Genomic DNA, 24,086 nt, shown 5'->3' with positions numbered 1-24,086 from the left:
GGTTACAAAATATTTAAACACAAAAAATTGAGGAATCATTAATGATCTTTTAAAATTAATGATACTGATTGCTCAGCACTTTTTATTGACATGAGAAATGTTTTAATTCACATTCCTAGCTCAACTGACAAAACTACCTAGAAATAAGTTTTTTTTTAATGTATATATAAATACACACACAAACACAGACACACTTTTCTCCTTATTCTCAAAGAGCTTTATCTAGAAGTTCAACTAGGAAACTACAAAAGGCTCAAACAAAACTTGTCCATCTAACAAAATCATTTTTCTTGTTAGCCAGAGACAACAGCAAAACACATATATTTGCCAAACTCCTATAAGTCATACGGTGCCACTGGAGTCTTAAAAAATGTCTAGGTGCATGTTACAACAACCTACGTGTAGTTGATCATTTATTTTTTTACAGTTTTTTTTATACAGATTCTATTTAAAAAGATTATACAGGGACCCAGATTTTGTCTGGCTCTGCCACTGTGTGTCCCTGTGCAAGACGTTCATTCTTCTTTCTGTGAACTTTATCTATTTATAAAATACAGAATTAAAGTAATTGAACTAGCTTATTTCCAAAGATTCACTTCATTGTGTTATCTCTTCAGATTCTACACATTTTCAAAAGTGCATCTTCATAGACTAGGATGTCAATCACCAATGTTCTTGGCCATCACCCAAAGAGTTTAGTCTAGAATATTCCCAACAGCTCAGCAAATAATTCATCTTCAATACTATGAATATTATAAATAGGAATTAGGTTAAGCAGAAATTCAAGAAATCTATCACATGGAAACACATGGGCCATGCTAGATAAACTAAGTAGAAATTCATTTTATTTATTTATTTTTAAAATTTTTTAAAAACTTGTCATTAACTTGAAGCTCAACTAAGTAGAAATTTAAACAAAGGGGTATATATTACCTCCCATGGTACTGCTGCTCACCAGACCACCTGAATTCACCTTTCCTGTCAAATCAAAGGCTGATGGTAGGACAGGCAGTAAAAAGTGAAGACCGAACGTGGAAGAAAGAAATCATCATCTGCTAGCTAGAACCAACCCCACAGGAAAACCAAGGTACAGAAAAGGCAGGCAATAGGTCCGAGTCACAAAGTCTATTAGCTGAAGAGTCAAGATTAATATTCAGATACCCTAAGGTTCAGTATAAACCTCATCTCTCTCTTCCAGATCCTTCTCTAATGCAGCTGTTTGGCATCTCTGTAAAAGTGTCTAAGAACTGAGAGAAATTAGGCATGAACTTCAGGAAAACATTAGAAACAACTTCAAACAGGGTTCCTGAAAGGCAAAGTTACAATCAACTGCATTACTGCAATAAAACAGTGGATTAACCAAGAATTTGTACGTAGACACGATCTTTTAAATTACATGGTGTTAAGCCTACGAAAAATATATAGAAAACAAGGGATGGTATGTACTACATTTTGCAACTTAGGTTTTAACGTTACTTTCATGCACCTGCTCTGTAAGAATCCAAAACAAAAGCCACAAAACGTTCTAATACACAGGATAACAAAGAAATAAATATTCAATTCATCTCTTGCAATTATATACATGATTCCTGCACTGCTGTCAGCCCCGACTCCGTGTACTGAATCCTAAGGATCCAAGGCAATTCCACTAACATTACTGAGCAGCAGCTGCCATTTCCCCTCACCTGCCGGGCATAATGCTCTATTTCCTCTGCTCTGGTCTGATACCAGTCCATAACCTTCTCCACCGTAAGCTGGGTCGTCCTGAACCTTAGTAACTCAGGCTGTGCAGCATACAAGAATTCACTTTCATCCTGGAGATTCGGCTCAACAACCATTCTGTGAAGCACAAAAGGACCAATTAATAACTGACTAGAATGTTAGAAAAACATATAATTTTGTGAGAGAAAGACAGGGACAGAGATGGGGAGAGAGTAAGAGACAGGGAGCATACATGTATGTGGTTTGTGTATCTTATCACATGCACACGCACCCTTACAAGATAAATGAGACTTTTTTGGATGCTTAATTTATTTTCCCCCTGTTTTCCCGATTTAAAAAATAAGAAGGCATAATACATCAAAACAGCTACGCCACAAATCAATCAAATAAGTATTAACAAAATCAAAAATCGCCGAGGGACGCTTTTACAAAATATACACAGCTGGGTGCTTACCACAGGCCCGCTCAATCAAAATCTCCTGTGCTGGCCAGCCAGGTCTAGTTTAGGAAAATATCCCCAGTGATTCCAATTTGAATTTGAATTAAGAAATCTTGTTTTCGATGTTCATAAAAATAAGAGGAAATACACCTTATTTATGTTGATAATATACCTCTACTAGGCGCCAGCAATTTAGTACTATACTGACATTTGCAAAGCACAGGACTACTCTATACCATTCCCTATCAAATGTGACAAAAAAGAAACCACATCTTGGAGGAACATATACAGGGTTAACCTCGTGGGGATTGCAGATTATGAGGAGTTTTTGATGAGAATGATCATGGCCAATTGCCTTCCATGGCTAAGGACAAAAAAAAAAAAAAAAATAGAAATAAAAGGATGGAGGAAGAGCTATCAAGCAAATGGAAAACAAAAAGGCAGGGGTTGCAATCCTAGTCTCTGATAAAACAGACTTTAAACCAACAAAGATCAAAAGAGACAAAGAAGGCCATTACATAATGGTAAAGGGATCAATTCAACAAGAAGAGCTAACTATCCTAAATATATATGCACCCAATACAGGAGCACCCAGATTCATAAAGCAAGTCCTGAGTGACCTACAAAGAGACTTAGACTCCCACACATTAATAATGGGAGACTTTAACACCCCACTGTCAACATTAGACAGATCAATGAGACAGAAAGTCAACAAGGATACCCAGGAATTGAACTCAGCTCTGCACCAAGCGGACCTAATAGACATCTACAGAACTCTCCATCCCAAATCAACAGAATATACATTTTTTTCAGCACCACACCACAACTATTCCAAAATTGACCACATACTTGGAAGTAAAGCTCTCCTCAGTAAATGTAAAAGAAGAGAAATTATAACAAACTATCTCTCAGATCACAGTGCAATCAAGCTAGAACTCAGGATTAAGAATCTCACTCAAAACTGCTCAACTACATGGAAACTGAACAACCTGCTCCTGAATGACTACTGGGTACATAACGAAATGAAGGCAGAAATAAAGATGTTCTTTGAAACCAACGAGAACCAAGACACAACATACCAGAATCTCTGGGATGCATTCAAAGCAGTGTGTAGAGGGAAATTTATAGCACTGAATGCACACAAAAGAAAGCAGGAAAGATCCAAAATTGACACCCTAACATCACAATTAAAAGAACTAGAAAAGCAAGAGCAAATATGTTCAAAAGCTGGCAGAAGGCAAGAAATAACTAAAATCAGAGCAGAACTGAAGGAAATAGAGACACAAAAAACCCTTCAAAAAATTAATGAATATAGGAGCTGCTTTTTTGAAAGGATCAACAAAATTGATAGACTGCTAGCAAGATTAATAAAGAAAAAAAGAGAGAAGAATCAAATAGATGCAATAAAAAAAGATAAAGGGGATATCACCACCGATCCCACAGAAATACAAACTACCATCAGAGAATACTACAAACACTTCTACACAAATACACTAGAAAATCTAGAAGAAATGGATAAATTCCTCGACACATACACTCTCCCAAGACTAAACCAGGAAGAAGTTGAATCTCTGAATAGACCAATAACAGGAGCTGAAATTGTGGCAATAATCAATAGCTTACCAACCAAAAACAGTCCAGGACCAGATGGATTCACAGCCAAATTCTACCAGAGGTACAAGGAGGAACTGGTATCATTCCTTCTGAAACTATTCCAATCAACAGAAAAAGAGGGAATCCTCCCTAACTCATTTTATGAGGCCAGCATCATCCTGATACCGAAGCCGGGCAGAGACACAACCAAAAAAGAGAATTTTAGACCAATATCCTTGATGAACATTGATGCAAAAATCCTCAATAAAATACTGGCAAACCGAATCCAGCAGCACATCAAAAAGCTTATCCACCACGATCAAGTGGGCTTCATCCCTGGGATGCAAGGCTGGTTCAATATATGCAAATCAATAAATGTAATCCAGCATATAAACAGAACCAAAGACAAAAACCACATGATTATCTCAATAGATGCAGAAAAGGCCTTTGACAAAATTCAACAACCCTTCATGCTAAAAACTCTCAATAAATTAGGTATTGATGGGACGTATCTCAAAATAATAAGAGCTATCTATGACAAACCCACAGCCAATATCATACTGAATGGGCAAAAACTGGAAGCATTCCCTTTGAAAACTGGCACAAGACAGGGTTGCCCTCTCTCACCACTCCTATTCAACATAGTGTTGGAAGTTCTGGCCAGGGCAATTAGGCAGGAGAAGGAAATAAAGGGTATTCAATTAGGAAAAGAGGAAGTCAAATTGTCCCTGTTGGCAGGCAACATGATTATATATCTAGAAAACCCCATTGTCTCAGCCCAAAATCTCCTTAAGCTGATAAGCAACTTCAGCAAAGTCTCAGGATACAAAATCAATGTACAAAAATCACAAGCATTCTTATACACCAACAACAGACAAACAGAGAGCCAAATCATGAGTGAACTCCCATTCACAATTGCTTCAAAGAGAATAAAATACCTAGGAATCCAACTTACAAGGGATGTGAAGGACCTCTTCAAGGAGAACTACAAACCACTGCTCAATGAAATAAAAGAGGATACAAACAAATGGAAGAACATTCCATGCTCATGGGTAGGAAGAATCAATATCGTGAAAATGGCCATACTGCCCAAGGTAATTTACAGATTCAATGCCATCCCCATCAAGCTACCAATGACTTTCTTCACAGAATTGGAAAAAACTACTTCAAAGTTCATATGGAACCAAAAAAGAGCCCGCATCGCCAAGTCAATCCTAAGCCAAAAGAACAAAGCTGGAGGCATCACACTACCTGACTTCAAACTATACTACAAGGCTACAGTAACCAAAATAGCATGGTACTGGTACTAAAACAGAGATATAGATCAATGGAACAGAACAGAGCCTCAGAAATAACGCCACATATCTACAACTATCTGATCTTTGACAAACCTGAGAAAAACCAGCAATGGGGAAAGGATTCCCTATTTAATACATGGTGCTGGGAAAACTGGCTAGCCATATGTAGAAAGCTGAAACTGGATCCCTTCCTTACACCTTATACAAAAATCAATTCAAGATGGATTAAAGACTTAAACGTTAGACCTAAAACCATAAAAACCCTGGAAGAAAACCTAGGCATTACCATTCAGGACATAGGCATGGGCAAGGACTTCATGTCTAAAACACCAAAAGCAATGGCAACAAAAGCCAAAATTGACAAATGGGATCTCATTAAACTAAAGAGCTTCTGCACAGCAAAAGAAACTACCATCAGAGTGAACAGGCAACCTACAAAATGGGAGAAAATTTTCACAACCTACTCATCTGACAAAGGGCTAATATCCAGAATCTACAATGAACTCCAACAAATTTACAAGAAAAAAACAAACAACCCCATCAAAAAGTGGGCAAAGGACATGAACAGACACTTCTCAAAAGAAGACATTTATGCAGCCAAAAAACACGTGAAAAAATGCTCACCATCACTGGCCATCAGTGAAATGCAAATCAAAACCACAATGAGATACCATCTCACACCAGTTAGAATGGCAATCTTTAAAAAATCAGGAAACAACAGGTGCTGGAGAGGATGTGGAGAAATGGGAACACTTTTACACTGTTGGTGGGACTGTAAACTAGTTCAACCCTTGTGGAAGTCAGTGTGGCGATTCCTCAGGGATCTAGAACTAGAAATTCCATTTGACCTAGCCATCCCATTACTGGGTATATACCCAAAGGACTATAAATCATGCTGCTGTAAAGACACATGCACACGTATGTTTATTGTGGCATTATTAACAATAGCAAAGACTTGGAACCAACTCAAATGTCCAACAATGATAGACTGGATTAAGAAAATGTGGCACATATACACCATGGAATACTAGGCAGCCATAAAAAATGATGAGTTCATGTCCTTTGTAGGGACATGGATGAAATTGGAAATCATCATTCTCAGTAAACTATCGCAAGAATAAAAAACCAAACACCGCATATTCTCACTCATAGGTGGGAATTGAACAATGAGAACACATGGACACAGGAAGGGGATCATCACACTCTGGGGACTGTTGCGGGGTGGGGGGAGGGGGGAGGGATAGCACTGGGAGATATACCTAATGCTAGAAGACGAGTTAGTGGGTGCAGCACACCAGCATGGCTCATGTATACATATGTAACTAACCTGCACATTGTGCACATGTACCCTAAAACCTAAAGTATAATAATAAATAAATAAATAAATAAAAGAAAGTAACAAATATCAGATGGGCATATGTAAAAATGCTATGTTCCATTAGGGATAGTCATTCATCTAAAGCAAGCTGGTAGTACATGACTGGTGCTACAATGGTTCTTACTGTAAGGCAATGAGCTTTGGAGTCAGAATAGAATCAGACATACAATTCCATCACTGAAAGCTGTGAAACCTGCAAATTCCTTAACTAAAACTAGTCTAAGATCTCCTTTATTCCTATTTATTCCTTTTATTCCTTTTATTTAAATGGGGAAAACACTATACAAGAATGTTGTGAAAATTCAAAATAACAGAGCACTGCCTGGCACAAAGGAAGTGCTTAATTTTATTTACTGTTATTTTTGTTAAAATTATTAGCAGAAACACAGCCTGTAAACATTGAGGCATTTTATCCACATGCCTTAGACAACCTACTTTGCTTATATCTGCCACTACAATAAAACCTCCCTATATATGGAATGGTCCTTCACTTACCAGTCGTACAGTGTTGTTAACATTCTTCCAGGGATTTTCCCCCCAGCTCTGCCCACACAAAGCACATCACTCACTCCTCCTGGCATCTCTTACATCTGCTCTATTTTTGCAACAAAAAGGGGCCAACAGTAATGCTGAGTTCCTCTGATACCTCTTTCAGTTCTGCATATTTATTTCTTCCTCAGCACCCTTTGACAGAACTGACCACTCCTCCTTCTGGAAATGCCCTTTGCCCCTCGTCAGTCTGCTGTCATGCCGTGAAGAATTCCTCCCTCTGGCTGCCCCTTCTCAGTCACCTTTGCTACAGCATCCTCCCTCCTCTCCCCAAGCATGAGTACCAGCAAGGACACAGGCTTGTTAGCCCAGCTCTCTTCTTGCTTTTCACTCTCCCCAGTCTCCCCTTCAACTCTACACTATCAATTACCACAGACATTACAACAGCAACAGTACATTTTATAAACCTTTAGGTGTTTAACTTCATATCTGACTAGTGATTTTAGCTGATACACAAATCTATAGCAAAAAATATTCTCCTCCAAAAGTTTCAAAGGATTGCTCCATTGTTTTCTAGTTTCTAGTGTTTTTCCTAAGGTGCCTGAGGTCATTCTGATTCCTAACTCCTTTTACATAACATGCCTTTCTCTTCACAAGACTGTATCCCTAAAATTCTGGAAGGTCATGGTGGTATGCTGCAATGTAATAGGCATTTCTGAGGATGCATAATCTTCCATTCAAAGCAATAGGCTTGAATTATTTCTTATAATTTCCTCCCCTCTATTACCCATGACATCTCTTTCATCTATAACTTGTATATTAGACTTGTTTTTTAAATAACTGCTGTCTTATTTTCTAGCTATGTATTTTTAACCTAATTTCTAGGAAAGTTTCTTGCTTTTATCTTCCAACTCTTCTAATTTTTATGTACCAACTATCACATTTTTAATGTCCTAAATTTCTCTTAATTCTGTTTCTATTTTATACAATGCTATTGATATTTCACAAATACAGTATCTTCTCTTATCTCCAGGTAATATTAATGATAATTTTTAAAGTTTTCTTTGTGTATGTGGTATCACTTTCTTTCAGTTCCATTTTCTGTATGTTTTGCCCTTCTTATTCATTTGTTCTTCCTGCTGGAGTCTAACCTTGGATGCCCAGGAAGCTCTGCAGCGGTGGCAGAACCTGTTCGTTTGTTGGCTTCATTACGACCTTGTGGTGCACTAACTTTTGAGGACCATATCTCAGTATCTAGAAACCTCTTTTCAGAGGTTACTCATTTCTCCAGAAAAGAACTCTCTAAACGTCTACTTTGGGAATATGCCTGCATCTGGGAGCAGGGAGTGGGAAGGAAACCAGAGTTTGGACATTCAGGTCATATATTTTCATTTTAAATGCCCAGATTTTCAAACCAATTACTCAACTCCTCCTATGCAGATTCAGATTACTATCCAGTAATCTGAAGGTTTTCTAGCTCAATTTAGAGGCCTTCTGCCTCAATGCATGAGTCGACAAAAGCACAAACCTCTTGTCTCACATGAGAAAACAAAAACAAAAAGGAAGAAGAGACAGTGAAAGAGTATTTACCCAACTTTGAGGAGTAGGGCATAAAGGCATTCCAACGTTCCTCATATGAATTTTCAGCCCCACACCGACTCTCCCACCCCCCGCCTTCTGCAGTACTGGATGCCTACACATTCTGAGGCTTCTCAAAGTTAAATCTGACAAGAATAAAAATTAAAACTGATCAAGAACAAAATTGCACACATACCATAATTACAACTATAAAAAAAATTAATATCACCATATGTGAAAGGCTGAAAGGGAATAACACAAAATGAAAACAGTTGTTGTAATAAGCATCATTTTTTAACACAATTCCTTTGTATCATTTAACTTTTCCATTAAAAAATTTTAACATAACTGAGTCAAAGGAGTTTAAAACTTCACTCAAACTTTCTAAATTAGGGAGTGTCATCAAGTAAGGTTTCATTGGTCAGACACCACTTTCACAGGGCCATCAGTTCACCCATCCCACAAAAAAACAAAGATGCCTCCTGCAGGCTCATACTGACCTGCAAGCCAACTCCTCGCACCAATCTTTAGCTCGGTGTTTATGTTCATGCCAAGGAATGATCATCAGGGAGTCACCGTTAAAACTTAAATTAAAAACAAAATAAGCGTTTAAAATTCACATTACCTCAATGACTTAGCCACACAAGGAGTATAATGCAAACAGCATCTCTATAACATTAATATCTAAGATTCATGCTTATAGTATTTTAAGTGGTACAGGATACATATTATATACATACTATGTAAATGGGAAATACCATATTGCTGAATCATAAAATGGCTCAAAAAGAAAAATGACAAATAAAAAATTTGGCAAGTAATTAAAGGAAGGTATGGGTAAGTTTTCATTCACAAATTCTAAAACACTCATCAAGAGCCTGCAGTGCGTGTTGTTAAAACCAACATAAATGGTCTTCTGGATTGTAAGCTGTTGGGGCAGAGCAGTGCTTTCAACAGAACTTCCTGTGATCACAGAAATGTTTTGCATCTGTGCTATCCAATACAGTAACCACCAGCTATGTAAATGCTTACTGGTTATAAGCACTTAAAATATGGTTACTGACATTAGGAAAGTGATTTTTAATTTAATTTTAATTAAGTTAAATTTAAATAGCCACATGTGGCCAGTGGCTACCATATTAGATAGCACAGACCTAGAGGACAGGTAATAGTAAGAGTAAAGGAATGATTCTGCAGGTTGAAAAGTATCACCGAAAAACAACAGAAAGAAAATCTAGGCCTGGTATGGTGGCTCACACCTGTAATTCCAACACTTTAGGAAGCCAAGGAGAGAGGACTGCTTGAGCCCAGGAGTTCAAGACTAGCCTAGGCAACATAGTGGGACCTCATTTCTACAAAAAATTTAAAAATTATCCAGGTGTGGTGGTGGCACGCCTGTCGTCCCAGTGTCCCAACCACTCAGAAAGCTGATGTAGGAGGATCGCTTGAGCCCTACTAAAAGGCTGAGACTGCAGTAAGCCATGATCAAGAAAGAAAATCTACAGGAGGCAAAGATAAGGCCTGACTGAATATAATATAAGAATAAATTTAGGCCGGGCGCGGTGGCTCACGCCTGTAATCCCAGCACTTTGGGAGGCTGAGGCGGGCGGATCACAAGGTCAGGAGATCGAGACACAGTGAAACCCCGTTTCTACTAAAAATACAAAAAATTAGCCAGGCGTGGAGGTGGCTGCCTCCCAGCTACTTGGGAGGCTGAGGCAGGAGAATGGCGTGAACTCAGGAGGCAGAGCTCGCAGTGAGCCGAGATCGTGCCACTGCACTCCAGCCTGGGTGACAGACTGATACTCCATCTCAAAAAAAAAAAAAAAAAAAAAAAGAATAAATTTAAATGGAAAAGCAAGGTAAACACAATATGGTAATAGAGCAGAGCAATGTTCCACAAATCAGGACACCTGAGAAACAGAAACAAATCTGTCTCTTCATGAGCTAGGCACTCTCTGGCACGTGACTCTCTAAAATGAAGGGCTTCAAACATTCTCTAAAGTCCCTTTTAGCTTTAACATCCATGAATCCATGAAAACAACTAAATCATTCTGAATTAAGAATAAAGACAAAAATTGTTAAAACAAACTTCAATTGCCTTGCTTTATAGTTCAATAAAACTTTTTCTCTAATATTTCTGAGTATCAATAGTAGCATTTTCCTAAAATTTATCATAGCCCCAGAAAAAGGATTGCACTTTCTTATATTATTAGGTTATACAACATGCTTTGCACACGAAACACTTCATAAACGTTTGAAAATTATGTTGGTGAAGAGATTGGTCTTCATGTAAAAAGTAATAAGAAACCACTGGAGGGTTTTAAAGCAGAAGAGGGAAGCTAATGAGGTCTGGGAAGGGGCAGTGACGACTCATCAATCAACAGCATCACCCCTGCAGTTATTATTATTGGGACAAATTATCCAAAGTCAAGGTTCCCCACTAGATATACAAAATAAGAAGTTTATTATATCATATATCTAAAACACAGATTTCCAGTTAGCATGTAATATCCTCGCAAACTATGTACCAGAGATAGGTTTTTGAAGGTGTGTGAGTCCATAATTTTAAATTTCTGAATCATACAAATGATGATTTAGAATGGATGCTACAACCATACTATTTCATTTGTCACCAAATAAAAAACTATTTTATTTTCTTCCGTGTCAATAACTAATATTTTATCACAGATCACTGAAAAGTAAAAAAGATAACATCTGGATACAAGGATGATGATAATTACTCTTCTGACATAAGAATAAATTACAGCAATGAATTGAGGAATGAGGAGAAAATAAATAAACCTAGCAAGCTATTATGACCTTTCTAATTAAAACAGGCATGGTTCCTTAAGCTACATAAAATGTTTTCTAAAAGAATTTTAGAAAAATGTATCACAAGTTGAGATTTGTATTTTCTATTCAAAGTATATATTAGATGCAAGAGTTATTAGGAATCCTCAGCAAAATAATACTTATTTGGTATGTAGAGACTAGTAAGTTGTAAAATGGTATCTTCACTGAACAGAAATAAGAAAACAGATATATAATATACATATTTTTTTAACCAAAACAGACTTTCACATTTGCTGCATTTTCAAGGTACAGCACAACCAGTCTGTTTCTAAATTTGCTGATCACCACTGATATGATGATGATGACAATGATGATGATAATAATAGCATTACTATTACTACTACTACTGCTGCTGTATCAGCAATGATCAGTGACAACAATAATCTTTAGCACTGACTGATCTCCTACTATGGACTAGACCCAATACAATGCTGTTAACATAAAATGTCTCAATTTAGTCCTATCAATCTAATGTAGTAGATATTATCTTCCTCATATTACAATGAGAAAACTAAAGCATAAATTAACTTGTCCATCCTAACAAAGCTAATAAATTGACAAAGCCAGGATTTGAACACAACCAGTCAGAATCCAAAGCTTACACTTTTAGCTAGCATACTAAACTGTCTGTAGAAAGGACATAGGGACTACAGTCTAGTCCTCAACCATTTTTCCACCATTCCCCCTCCATGCATCAGGAGCCACCAGTCAGATTTGTACACAGCAGGTAGAGGGCAATTTTTTTTTCTTTTTTGAGATGGAGTCTCACTCGGTCGCCCAGTCTGGAGAGCAGTGGCACAATCTCAGGTCACTGCAACCTCCGTCTCTCAGGTGCAAGCAATTCTCCTGTCTCAGCCTCCTGAGTAGCTGGGACTACAGGTGCCCGCCAGTAGGCCCGGCTAATTTTTTTTTTTTTTTTTTTTTTAGAGAGAGATGGAGTTTCACCATATCAATCAGGCTGGTCTCAAACTCCTGATCTCAGGTGATCCACCCGCCTCGGCCTCCCAAAGTGCTGGGATTACAGGCATGAGCCACTGTGCCCAGCCGGTAGAGGGCAATTTGAGCCTTCTCAAGATTAAATATAGACAACCCAAAAAGGACCATTTACATGCGTATTAAAAGATACATTTAAACTAAGATATACAACTAATACATTACTAGTCTGATAAAAATAATATCTACGGAATATGGTTTAATCTTAGGTTTGATCACTCATGTTCATGTAAAAACAAAAAAACGCTTCTTGTTGCTCTTTTTCTTTCAGGATGTTTCTACAAAACAATGTATTTTAAACCAAATTTTAGGCATTTAAAGTGCTAATAAAATCACCGTAAGTTCTTTATTTTGCTTCAAATGATAACATTTGAGAAATAAACAGGATCTTCTCTCCAGCCAACACAAAAACTCCTTAAAGTCAGGATTCTTGTTTATTTTGTCTAGTGCTATATGCTCAGCACCCAAAATAGTGTCTGGCATTTAGCAGACTCAAAAAACTATATGTAGGTTGAATTAATTGACAACACAACAAAAAATTTTTAAAGTGATCTCATGGATATCACAAAAATTTAAGATTGGAATATAGCAATGGAAAGGGATAGTTTGTTCATGAAAAAAATGGATATGTCAAGGAGGTATGTTTACACAGAATCTACAGGTCTGAGAGTGAGAACAACAATGTTTTCCTAATACATATTATTAAACTGATGGAAGGGCAAGCTACACTAGTAGTAATGGTATACATCTACTAACTAGATAGTTGGATATCCCATTATATCTCAGTTAATAAAAAAAAGACAAGAATACATGTTACCCTAAACATCATCATTCTTTTTTTTTTTTTTTTTTTTTTTCTTTTTTTTATTATTATTATTATTATTATTATTATTATACTTTAGGCTCTATGGTACATGTGCGCAACGTGCAGGTAAGTTACATATGTATACATGTGCCATGCTGGTGCGCTGCACCCACCAACTCGTCATCTAGCATTAGGTATATCTCCCAATGCTATCCCTCCCCCCTCCCCCCACCCCACAACAGTCCCCGAAGTGTGATGTTCCCCTTCCTGTGTCCATGTGTTCTCATTGTTCAATTCTCACCTATGAGTGAGAATATGCGGTGTTTGGTTTTTTGTTCTTGCGATAGTTTACTGAGAATGATGATTTCCAATTTCATCCATGTCCCTACGAAGGACGTGAACTCATCATTTTTTATGGCTGCATAGTATTCCATGGTGTATATGTGCCACATTTTCTTAATCCAGTCTATCATTGTTGGACATTTGGGTTGGTTCCAAGTCTTTGCTATTGTGAATAATGCCGCAATAAACATACGTGTGCATGTGTCTTTATAGCAGCATGATTTATAGTCCTTTGGGTATATACCCAGTAATGGGATGGCTGGGTCAAATGGAATTTCTAGTTCTAGATCCCTGAGGAATCGCCACACTGACTTCCACAAGGGTTGAACTAGTTTACAGTCCCACCAACAGTGTAAAAGTGTTCCTATTTCTCCACATCCTCTCCAGCACCTGTTGTTTCCTGACTTTTTAATGATTGCCATTCTAACTGGTGTGAGATGGTATCTCATTGTGGTTTTGATTTGCATTTCACTGATGGCCAGTGATGGTGAGCATTTTTTCATGTGTTTTTTGGCTGCAAAAATGATAAAGGGGATATCACCACTGATCCCACAGAAATACAAACTACCATCAGAGAATATTACAAACACCTCTACGCAAATAAACTAGAAAATCTAGAAGAAATGGATAAATTCCTCAACACATACACCCTCCCAAGACTAAACCAGGAAGAAGTTGAATCTCTGAATAGACCAATAACAGGATCTGAAATTGTGGCAATAATCAATAGCTTACCAACCAAAAAAAGTCCAGGACCAGATGGGTTCACAGCCGAATTCTACCAGAGGTACAAGGAGGAGCTGGTACCATTCCTTCTGAAACTATTCCAATCAATAGAAAAAGAGGGAATCCTCCCTAACTCATTTTATGAGGCCAGCAACATCATCATTCTTTACATTTCAAATTAATTGATTGGTTCTGTTCTTACCTTTTAAAAACTGCCCAAATTTTAGCTACTGATTCTTTCATTAGGTAAGCAGAATGATAGAATGTTTAATAAAAATCAGAGAAAACCCTTTTCATGGATTCGATTCACAATTAAAATATTAGACATTAAGTCAATTACTAAATGGGTTAGGCAAAATTGTAGCTTGAAAAAAACCTAGAAATCATACTGTTCCTTCTACAGAACTATAGAAACTTTGGGTAGGTGTAAAACTTACAATTTGAATCTCAAGTTCTATAAAAATGAAACTGCATTTACATACATTTTATTTCATCTTATTTGTCTATTTTTCCCCTGCTTGGGAAGTCTTAAGATTTAAATATATCATCTCCACTTAAAAAAAAAAAAAAAGGATTATATGGTAAACTCAAATTATCTCTTTACAAAATAATGGCTGCTTTTGCTTAATTTTAGGATTCTTTATATTAGAACCCTATTCATTGTTTTATTTCAAACAATAAACTATGCTGGCTTTCATTTGATAGTAACATTTATCTGTCAGCAGGAAAGGAATTAATATAACAAGTTCTATTATATCCAACAATTCTCCCACCAATTATTTCTCAAACTAAATATAAATGTTTTATTTCAAAGAAATTTCATGAAGAATAAACTTTCAAAAAGTTATTTTATTCATGTTCTATGCCTTGGAAACAAAAGGTTAAATAGACAGTGTATTACTCGTAATTGCCACCTTTTATGCATTGGCTTTAAAATGTGGAGTTATATTTATTTCTATTATTTAGCAGAGAATAAAACGTTCTGGCAAATAAAGAATAAAAATAATAATACTTGGGGCCTACATGTATAACTACACTGTGGTTAACATCACTGAACAAGTTAAATTGATCTGAAACTCAATGGGAAACCAATTAAAAAGCTAGTTATCACTCATGACACCAAGTCGAAAAAAAAGCTGTCCGAAGGCATTATTCAGAGCTCTCTTCTGGACTAATGGGATTCAATTTCATTTATAAATAACTTAGAAAACAGAGCAGAAACTAAGAAGATATTTTGAAACTTACCAGTATTCTCAGAGGCTAGCAATGTGTGAAAGAGAGACAAGAGTGAAAACAACAGCACTCTAGGATTTGGATTCACCTCCTCCCACCACCAGCTTAATCTCTGGGACCCAGCTGCCTCATCTATTTAGTAAATGCCGCAATATTGCCTGCTCAAATGAAAATGGGACTAAAGTAAAGATTGTCTTGAATTCTAATCCATAATACTTAAGATTATGCTCTTAGAGAAGTCTAACCTCTGGGTTAGAATTGTGAGTGTACCTTTCATAGCTGTAGAACCTTGATGGAGTTACTCAAACTGCCTGTGCCTCACTTTCCTCACTAGTGAAAAAGGGATAATAACAATTTAGCTCATTTGCATTAGGAGAAAATCAGATTAGTTAGTACATAAAAGGCCCTTAGAACAGTACCTGGCATACAGTGAATGTTATAAAAACATTAATACCAGCAAGAAGGTTTTTCACAAGTAGTGAATACAAGATATATATGACTCTAGCTGACATTTCAAGATCTACTTTATGATAAACAATAGCATCATATTAATAATTATTTCAATGATTACATTTCCAAATACCTAACAACTGCGATAACCTCCACTTATACCATCCTGAGTAAAATGGCAATTAACAGTAATATGAAAATGTGATAAGCTGATTTATGAAGTAGAAACAAGCAACCATTTCCAAAACACATTGTCTCTGTCCCAAATGCTTCAAACCAAGTTTTAAAATTAGTTTTTACCCATGAGCAAAGAACAATTTGATTATTATAAAGGAGAACTAGTTTGGAAAATCATTAAAGTACAAGAGAAAGCCACAAACTTCAATGAGAAGTATTAAAGAATTTCCTAGGGCCAGGCCTGGTGGCTCACACCTATAATCCCAGCATTTTGGGAGGCACAGAGAAGGGAAGATTACTTGAGCCCAGGAGTTTGAGACCAGCCTGGGCAACAGAGCAAGACCTCATCTCTTCAAGAAAAAGAAAAAGGAAAAAAAAAAAGACTAGCAAGGATTCAGGGGAAGCTGTCACAGGCCTGTAGTCCCTGCTACTTGGGAGGCTAAGGTGGGAGGGTCACTTGAGCCCAGGAGATGAAGGCTGCAGTGAGCTGTGATTGTAACTGCATTTCAGCCTGGGTGACAGAGAGAGACCATCTCAAAAAAAAAATTAAATTAATTAAATAATTTCCCAAAAAAGTCAGTTATATAACTCAGAAAGGCTGCTCTATACAAGGTGATTAACGTCAACAAAACAAGAGAGACAAACAAAACAAGAGAGACAAAACAGATGACTAGAGAAAACAGATGACAAGAGAGACAACAAAACAGATGACATGAGAAGTCACTGGTATGAAAACTGACCTTCACCAGTACCACTTGCCTCTTGGGCAGATTACCCTAATTTTGAACAAGAGACACTGAAGGTCCTCAGAACAATGAAGGATGCCTATGCTCATTGCAAAGAAAGTCACCAGGAAAGAAAGGAATCCTCAAGTATAATTTCAATGGCCTTGTGCTTTATCAAGAATAAGCTAAAATGACCCACATCAAAAAGTCTCCCAAACAAAACACTTAGGTAATAAGTTTTACATTCTGAATTTGGTGTTATATACATAAAATATTTATAAATATATAGGTTTTATTGTTCATTTATTTTGGGTATGATGTTCATATTTGTAGTATTACAGATGAAAAATAGGGACTCAACTTAAAATTGATTAACTACAACTTTCATTTATAGTAATCAACTAACCTGTAGGTTCGAGGTTGCCAGTATTCCATTCAGTGAGGGAGAATATATATTAAATGTGGTAATATGGAAAGATCTGAGATCTGAGTCAACCAAGGATTGATGAGAATAATCCTTATATGGGGAGGCCCAAAAGTACATATCTACAACTACCAAATGGGAAGAAATATGAGAGCAATCTAATAAATTCCACTCCCTATTCTGTTACTTAGACTGACACAGAACCAGTGGAGAGAAAAATAGAGAGACCCTTATTTCACATTACATGAAGACAAGCAGACCCTGACAAATAGCCCTCAGACTATTAATGACACCAGAAAAATCATTTCCAGAACAAAGATAAAAATATATGACATTTAAATTTATCAACTACAAAACTACTGAAATGTACCAAAATATTCATGAACTGTATCAGTGTTCATTATAAAACCTAACCCACCTATGTGAGTATGTAGTGCTAATGGATTTTGAACAAAAGGATTAGAGAGGAAAGAATACTTTTAAATCTCGTTTTCATTCATCTTACCAAAAAAAAGCACAGATTATGCCTATGCAGACCCCAAGCCAAAGGAAGACTGACTTCTTCATAGCCACCCTTAAGAATCCCCGTATGTTCTTGCCTCTAAACGGTGCTGAATGGACATTTCACACACTATTTGTATAACCATTCAACTCTGACCAGCCTATGTATAACACTTATATAGTACTTAACTATCTGCAAGCACAAATATAAAGCTCTAAGCAATTACATATGTAAACTTGGCAGCCCTGAGAGATAGACAATATTATCCTTCTCATTTTACAGGAGAGGAGACACAGGCACAGAAACACTAAGCAACCTGTCCAGGGTCAAATAGCTAGAATTTGAATCCAGGCAGTCCAGTTCCAGAGTCTATGCTCTCAGCCACTATGGTACTTTACTTATTTGAATCCTGCCTTTTCCAGCTCAAATTCCAGCTTCCCAAAGATGTTATTGTAGCCATTCCAGTCCAGATTGGTTTCTTTTTGTTCTAAATCCTCACTACTTATCTGGACAACCATGTGGCATTTAATCTTTCGATAGTATATAAGTGCTATACTTCTCAAATTCCCTGGAGTTCTTACCTATTGTCAATTTCCTAGATTGTCTCCCCACTAAAAGTAACCATTCTCTGATAAATACCCCTTTGTGTCCATCACAACTCCCAGTGCTGTTATATGCATAATAATAACATATAAGCAATAACTTTAACTAAATTTATATAAATGCATTATTTCATTTAATCTTGAATCATAAACACCCTAAAAGGTATATATCACAATTATAAATTTCCAGATAAGCAATCCACATGAGCTCAAAAATAGTCACTAATGAATGAATGATCAGTAGGAACAGACCATTAATACTCTCTTAATTCTAAAATCAGAGCTCTCAAAGGAAAAAACTCTTAAGAACTAGAAAGACAAGATCAAATCAAGCTGTGAAAACTTATTGCACATTAAATAAAAACTACAGAAGTTGACTTAAGAGGAAGACTACATAGCTAAGACTATTTGCCTGTAGATAACCCTTTCTGCATTTATCTCACTGCTACTGTAATTATTTGTATACATATATTTCAGAGGAGGGTACTTTATACTCCCAGCACCTAACTCACAGTAGTAGCTCACTGAAATGATTCAATCAAGTAACTAATTAGCAAGCTTCCTGAAATGAATCACTGTGCTTCTCAAGCTTGTGAAAAACCCTCCAATGACAGAAAAAATTATACTTTGGAAACCAAGTTATACAAAGGCAGTAGGAAAAAAAAAATGTTGATATAAAATATTCATAAAGAAAAACTAAAAATCATAAATATGGCACGTTAACCTCATCTAAATGGATAGAAAGATAGTATGATTCACAGCATGCATATTTATAATGTTGTCTTTAACTGTGTCAATCAACGCAGTGTTCACTAGAGGAAAAAAATTGAAACCTTCTGATGTTCCCAGACCAAGCTTATCAGACTTTCTTCCATGTTATTAAACCTCTCATGTATTTCCATTACTGCTGTCATTGCACTGAATTATAATTATTTATTTATGTGTCTTGCTCCTTCACTAGACTATGAGTTCCTTCAAAGCTTTCATCGTTTTTGATTCCTTAGTGGAATACCTGGCATTTATTTAAAACTTACTACATATTTAATAGATGGATAGATAGACAGAAGGATGGACAGACTGAAGGAAGAATGGATGACTATGTATAAATAAATGAAAAAACAAAAACTATCCCCAAATCATAAGGGTATACGCAATGCTTTTCTGTGGCAAAAGATTCAGAACATATACATGAGATTTTTTTTCAAATGTTCAGAATTCTAAATTCCCAAAATGGTCTATACAGCTTCCTATTTTCCACCCATGCCATCAGCAACAATGCAATGTTCTATGGGACAGGTGACTCTTCGCCTATGTATGAGCACTTACGAGTACAAAGAGATGTGGCATTTAGCTGGGTGTGGTGGAGGATACCTGGAGTTCCAGCTACTGGGGAGGCTGAGCAGAAAGATTACTCGTGCCCAGGAGTTTGAGACCAGCCTGGGCGACAGAGAGTCCCCATCTCTTAAAGAGAAAGAGAGAGAGAGAGAGAGGTGGAAAGTCCTAAGTTATTAATAAACAAAGAAGCACAGAGGTTGTTTCCCCTGAGATACTGCTGCACAAGTCTATTTCAGCCTTTTACAATCATGAGTTCTTTGAGTCCAGGCAAAATTACACTGCAGACAGGCATACAATCACAGCTGAAGAAATGAAGACCCTGGAAATGAAGAGGGAGAGGTTCTGATGTCAGTTCGACAGAATATGACTAGGAAGACAATGGTGTAGCTACCTGCAGGGCGAATAAGTCTAACACACTTCTAGTGTTGATGAGGCTCAAAATTAAACTAGAGTTAGGTATAGAAGGGAAACAAAACACTAAAGAATTTGAAGAAAACAGTCCTCATGATTGTCAATACAGATTTTTAACTACATAACATTCATTCATTCCACAAACCTTTATTGAGCAACTAACATTTTTAAAAATAAATACAAAGGTATTGCTCCTGCCCTCAAGAAACACAAAAATAGACCAGAAAATAGATGCTATAATAAGTTAACAATAGAGACACAAAGTGCCACTGGTATTCAAAGAGAAAATGACCCTGAGAGGCAGAATGAGATCCAAGAGTCCAAGAATGAAGTGGGATACATGTGACTGATTCTTTAAAAAATTGTCCATAAATGCCCTGAGAGATAACACATAGCACCAACTCTCCCAAACGCCTGCGGCTGACAGTCAACCTCTGGGATGGCAATTTGGAAAAAGAACATCTCTGGCTCTCAATACATTGCAGCTTTGCTTATTTGTTGTTAGCAGTAATGAAAAGTCCATGTGTTAAAATATACTGCATTTCAACTACATTTCTAGATCACTTTCTGTAATTTTCAGAGTAAGGAAAGCCTTTCACCTGTTCCTAATTCTGAAATCCATTTAATCAACTGCATGGAGAAGCTAACCTTATAGTACACACCATGAGGTGGCTGGTGGAACTCGTATTTTAATTAAATAAATCATATGTTATGGGAAAGGACAAAATAGGCTCCATGACAACAAGGATAAGAACTCAACTAACGAGATGAACAAATCTACACAAAACAGACTAATGAAAGATCAGCTCAGGAAAATTACTTTAAAACATTAAAAGAGAACTTCTGCTTTGAACAACAATGAAGTATGGAGTAACAGGAACAGTAATGAATCTCTTGAATTAATCTAAAAAACTACCACCATGATCAACAAAAAAAATAGACAGCAGGACACCAGGCACTGCACGATAACGACACTAAGGGAAGGGAAAAAAAGTGAGCCCAGCAGTGCCCTCACTCACTGCCTGAAGAGAAGTGACAGGCTGCAGCATAAAAAGGGAACTCTAAACAGAGCCTGGCAGGCCTTCTGGGCTGCAGAGACAGAGTTTGAAAGTCAGAGAGCCAAGATAGCTAGAATTTACAGACAATGTATCAGAGAAGAAAGAACATGCACTGAGAAAGAAAGCTCCAAAAATCCTGGGAGGGTTCCCTCTGGTCATTGACTAAGCACTGCTCAGTGCGTACCTGTGATGAAATCACACAAGGATGGGAAAAGAACCAACCAAAGGAGCAGAAAGAACATCCCTGGAACTCACATAGGGCCAGGAATAGTTCATGTTCCCGTCAGCCAGAATAGGAAAACTAGTAATCTGTAGGGTAACAGGTTTTATTATTTTATTATATATTACATATTTTATTTTATTATTTATAAGAATATTACCCAGCCGGGCACGGTGGCTCACGCCTGTAATCCCAGCACTTTGGGAGGCTGAGGCGGACGGATCACGAGGTCAGGAGATCGAGACCATCCTGGCTAACACGGTGAAACCCTGTTTCTACTAAAAATACAAAAAATTAGCCAGGCGTGGAGGTGGCTGCCTCCCAGCTACTTGGGAGGCTGAGGCAGGAGAATGGCGTGAACAAGGGAGGCGGAGCTTGAAGTGAGCCGAGATAGCGCCACTGCACTCTGGCCTGGGTGAAAGAGCGAGATTCCGTCTCAAAAAAAAAAAAAAGAATATTACCCCAGCAGGAGAGCAAAATTAGCCTTAGACTAAAGCTAAAGGCTGCCCTGTTCCCACTAACAAAGCTAAAAGGTAAGCCTCAAAAGCATCAAAGTTCTTGAGTAATTTAACTGTTCCCCAGAAAAAAGCTTCAGAATACTTTCAGGAATAAAAAAAAAAATCTACATCCAAATTATGTAAAATTCTTAATGTCTGTTATTCAATAAAAACTACCAGGTATGTAAAGAAGAAGGAAATTATGGCTCATAACCAGAACAAAAATCAATTTCTTGAAACAGATCAAGAAACAACACCAATGACATGAGAACAAGAGGCACAGAATATTAAAGACCCAAATCAAACTTCTAGGAATGAAAAATACAGTCTCAGAGATAAAAAAAAAAAAAATACACTGAAGGCATCAATTATAGACAAGTCAGAAGAAAAGAATAGCAAATTTAAGGACACAGTAATAAAAACAATTCAAAATAAAATCAGTATAAAAAATAACTTTTTTAAATGGGCTGTAAGATACGATCACATGGTCAACATACATATAATAGGAGTCCCAGAAAAAAGTGTGCGTACTGGGAAGGAGAAACAAGGAAGGGAAAAAAATATTTGAAGAAATAATGACCATAAATTTCCTAAATTTGGTGAAACTCTTAAGTCCATAGATCCAAGGAACTTGATAACCAACAACAAGAATAAACTCAAAGAACAATACACCAAGGCATATAATAATAAAATGGCTCAAAACTAGTTATAAATAAAATCTTAAAAGCATCCAAAGAAAACAAGACACATTATGCAAAGAGAAACAAAGATAAAGAATGACAGCAGACTTCTGCTTAAAGCAATACAAGCCAGAAGACAGCAGAGTAGCTCCAAGGAGGTACTAAACAAGTACAACTGTTAGCCTAGAATTCTATACTCAATAAAATATCTTCCAAAACTAAGCAAAGACTTCTCCAGATACATAAAAGCAAAGAGAATTCAACAACAGCACTGCAAGGCATGCTAAAGAAAGTATTTCAGGCTGAAGGAAACTGACACCAGATATAAACTGCATCTACACAAAGCAATGAAGAGGACTGGAAACAGTAAATATGTGTGTAAAAACAAAATACATTTTCAATCTTTAAAAATTACTGATTAGAGCAAAAATAACAAAAATGTATTATGGAGTTCATAACACATGCATGTAAAAGTTAAATATATGGCAACAATAGTACAAAAGCCAGAAGGAGGAAAGTGGAAAAACATTATTGTAAGTTCTTACATTATACATGAAGTACTAGTAAACTATTTGAAGGTAGACTATTGTAAGTTAAAGAAGTCTACTATAAACCCTAGAGCAACCACTAAAAAAAAAAAAAAAATCACAAGAAAGTATAACTAACAATTCAATAACGGAGATTGAATATAATTATAAAAATATTCAAATCAAAAGAAAACAGAAAAAGAAAAAAAGGGAAACAATGAAAAATTGAGACAAGTAGCAAACAAATATCAAAACAAATACCAAAAACGGGACAAGTAGTAAACGAATACCAAATGCCAACACATGGGACATGTGAACAAATGAAAATACCAACGGGACAGTAGTAAACAAATACCAGTTTAAAACATCAGCTTTACACTGAACCATATTGAACCATGCCTTAAATACAAACATTAAGTCTCAGCATGCCAATTAAAAGCTACACATTGCCAGACTGGATAATACAGAAAGATTCCATTATATGTTGTTCATAAAACACACTTTAAATTGTTTTTAAAAGTCAATGTACATCCAACATTAGAAAAGTAAGAAAGGCATCTGACTTGATGGATATGAGAATTTCATCTCTGTTGAGAGGGAAAGACAGTTCTTTATGTTTTCCCAGAGTTTAGGTAAAATAGTTCTTAGTCCCTTGATTAAGAGAAAAAGCTAATGTGCTGTGTTAGAAACCAAGACAGTGGCTCTCCTGGCTCTCTGGAGTGAGGTGGCTGGAAGACGGTAAAAGGAGAGAGCGCAAGAGATGCTGTTAATATTCTGTTTCTTAATCTTGTTCACTTTGTGAAAATTCATCAAGTTGCACATTTATGATTTGTTCATTTTCCTGTATCCATAATTCAATTAAAAGTGAAATTTAAAACCTCAACTTCATTTGATGCAATGCTCACTAAGCAATTTTTTTATTAGTAATTTGGAAGCTCAGGTACCTCACACCAGGAAAGGGGCACTGTCTCAGATAATAAATCAAAGCATCAGTGTTATCAAGAAGAAATACTCCTGTCTTACTCC

General features: G+C 36.7%; 1 protein-coding gene across 2 annotated transcripts in view; it reads right to left on the bottom strand.

Moving 5' to 3' along the window:
• NBAS (NBAS subunit of NRZ tethering complex) overlaps nucleotides 1-24,086 on the bottom strand; it is a 395,596-nt gene that overhangs the window by 255,687 nt on the left and 115,823 nt on the right. For both annotated transcript variants that reach the window (XM_024242131.2, XM_054548369.2), the window contains exons 22-23: nucleotides 8,998-9,081; nucleotides 1,686-1,839 (exon numbers count right to left, since the gene is read on the bottom strand). In XM_024242131.2, the coding sequence (XP_024097899.2) occupies nucleotides 1,686-1,839; nucleotides 8,998-9,081 (238 nt within the window). The remainder of the gene's footprint in view (nucleotides 1-1,685; nucleotides 1,840-8,997; nucleotides 9,082-24,086) is intronic.

The sequence above is a fragment of the Pongo abelii genome, chromosome 12, assembly GCF_028885655.2.
Source record: "Pongo abelii isolate AG06213 chromosome 12, NHGRI_mPonAbe1-v2.0_pri, whole genome shotgun sequence".
Taxonomy (NCBI): Eukaryota; Metazoa; Chordata; class Mammalia; order Primates; family Hominidae; genus Pongo; species Pongo abelii.
The sequence above is the reverse complement of the archived record's forward strand: the minus strand, read 5'-3'. Positions and strand labels throughout refer to the sequence as shown.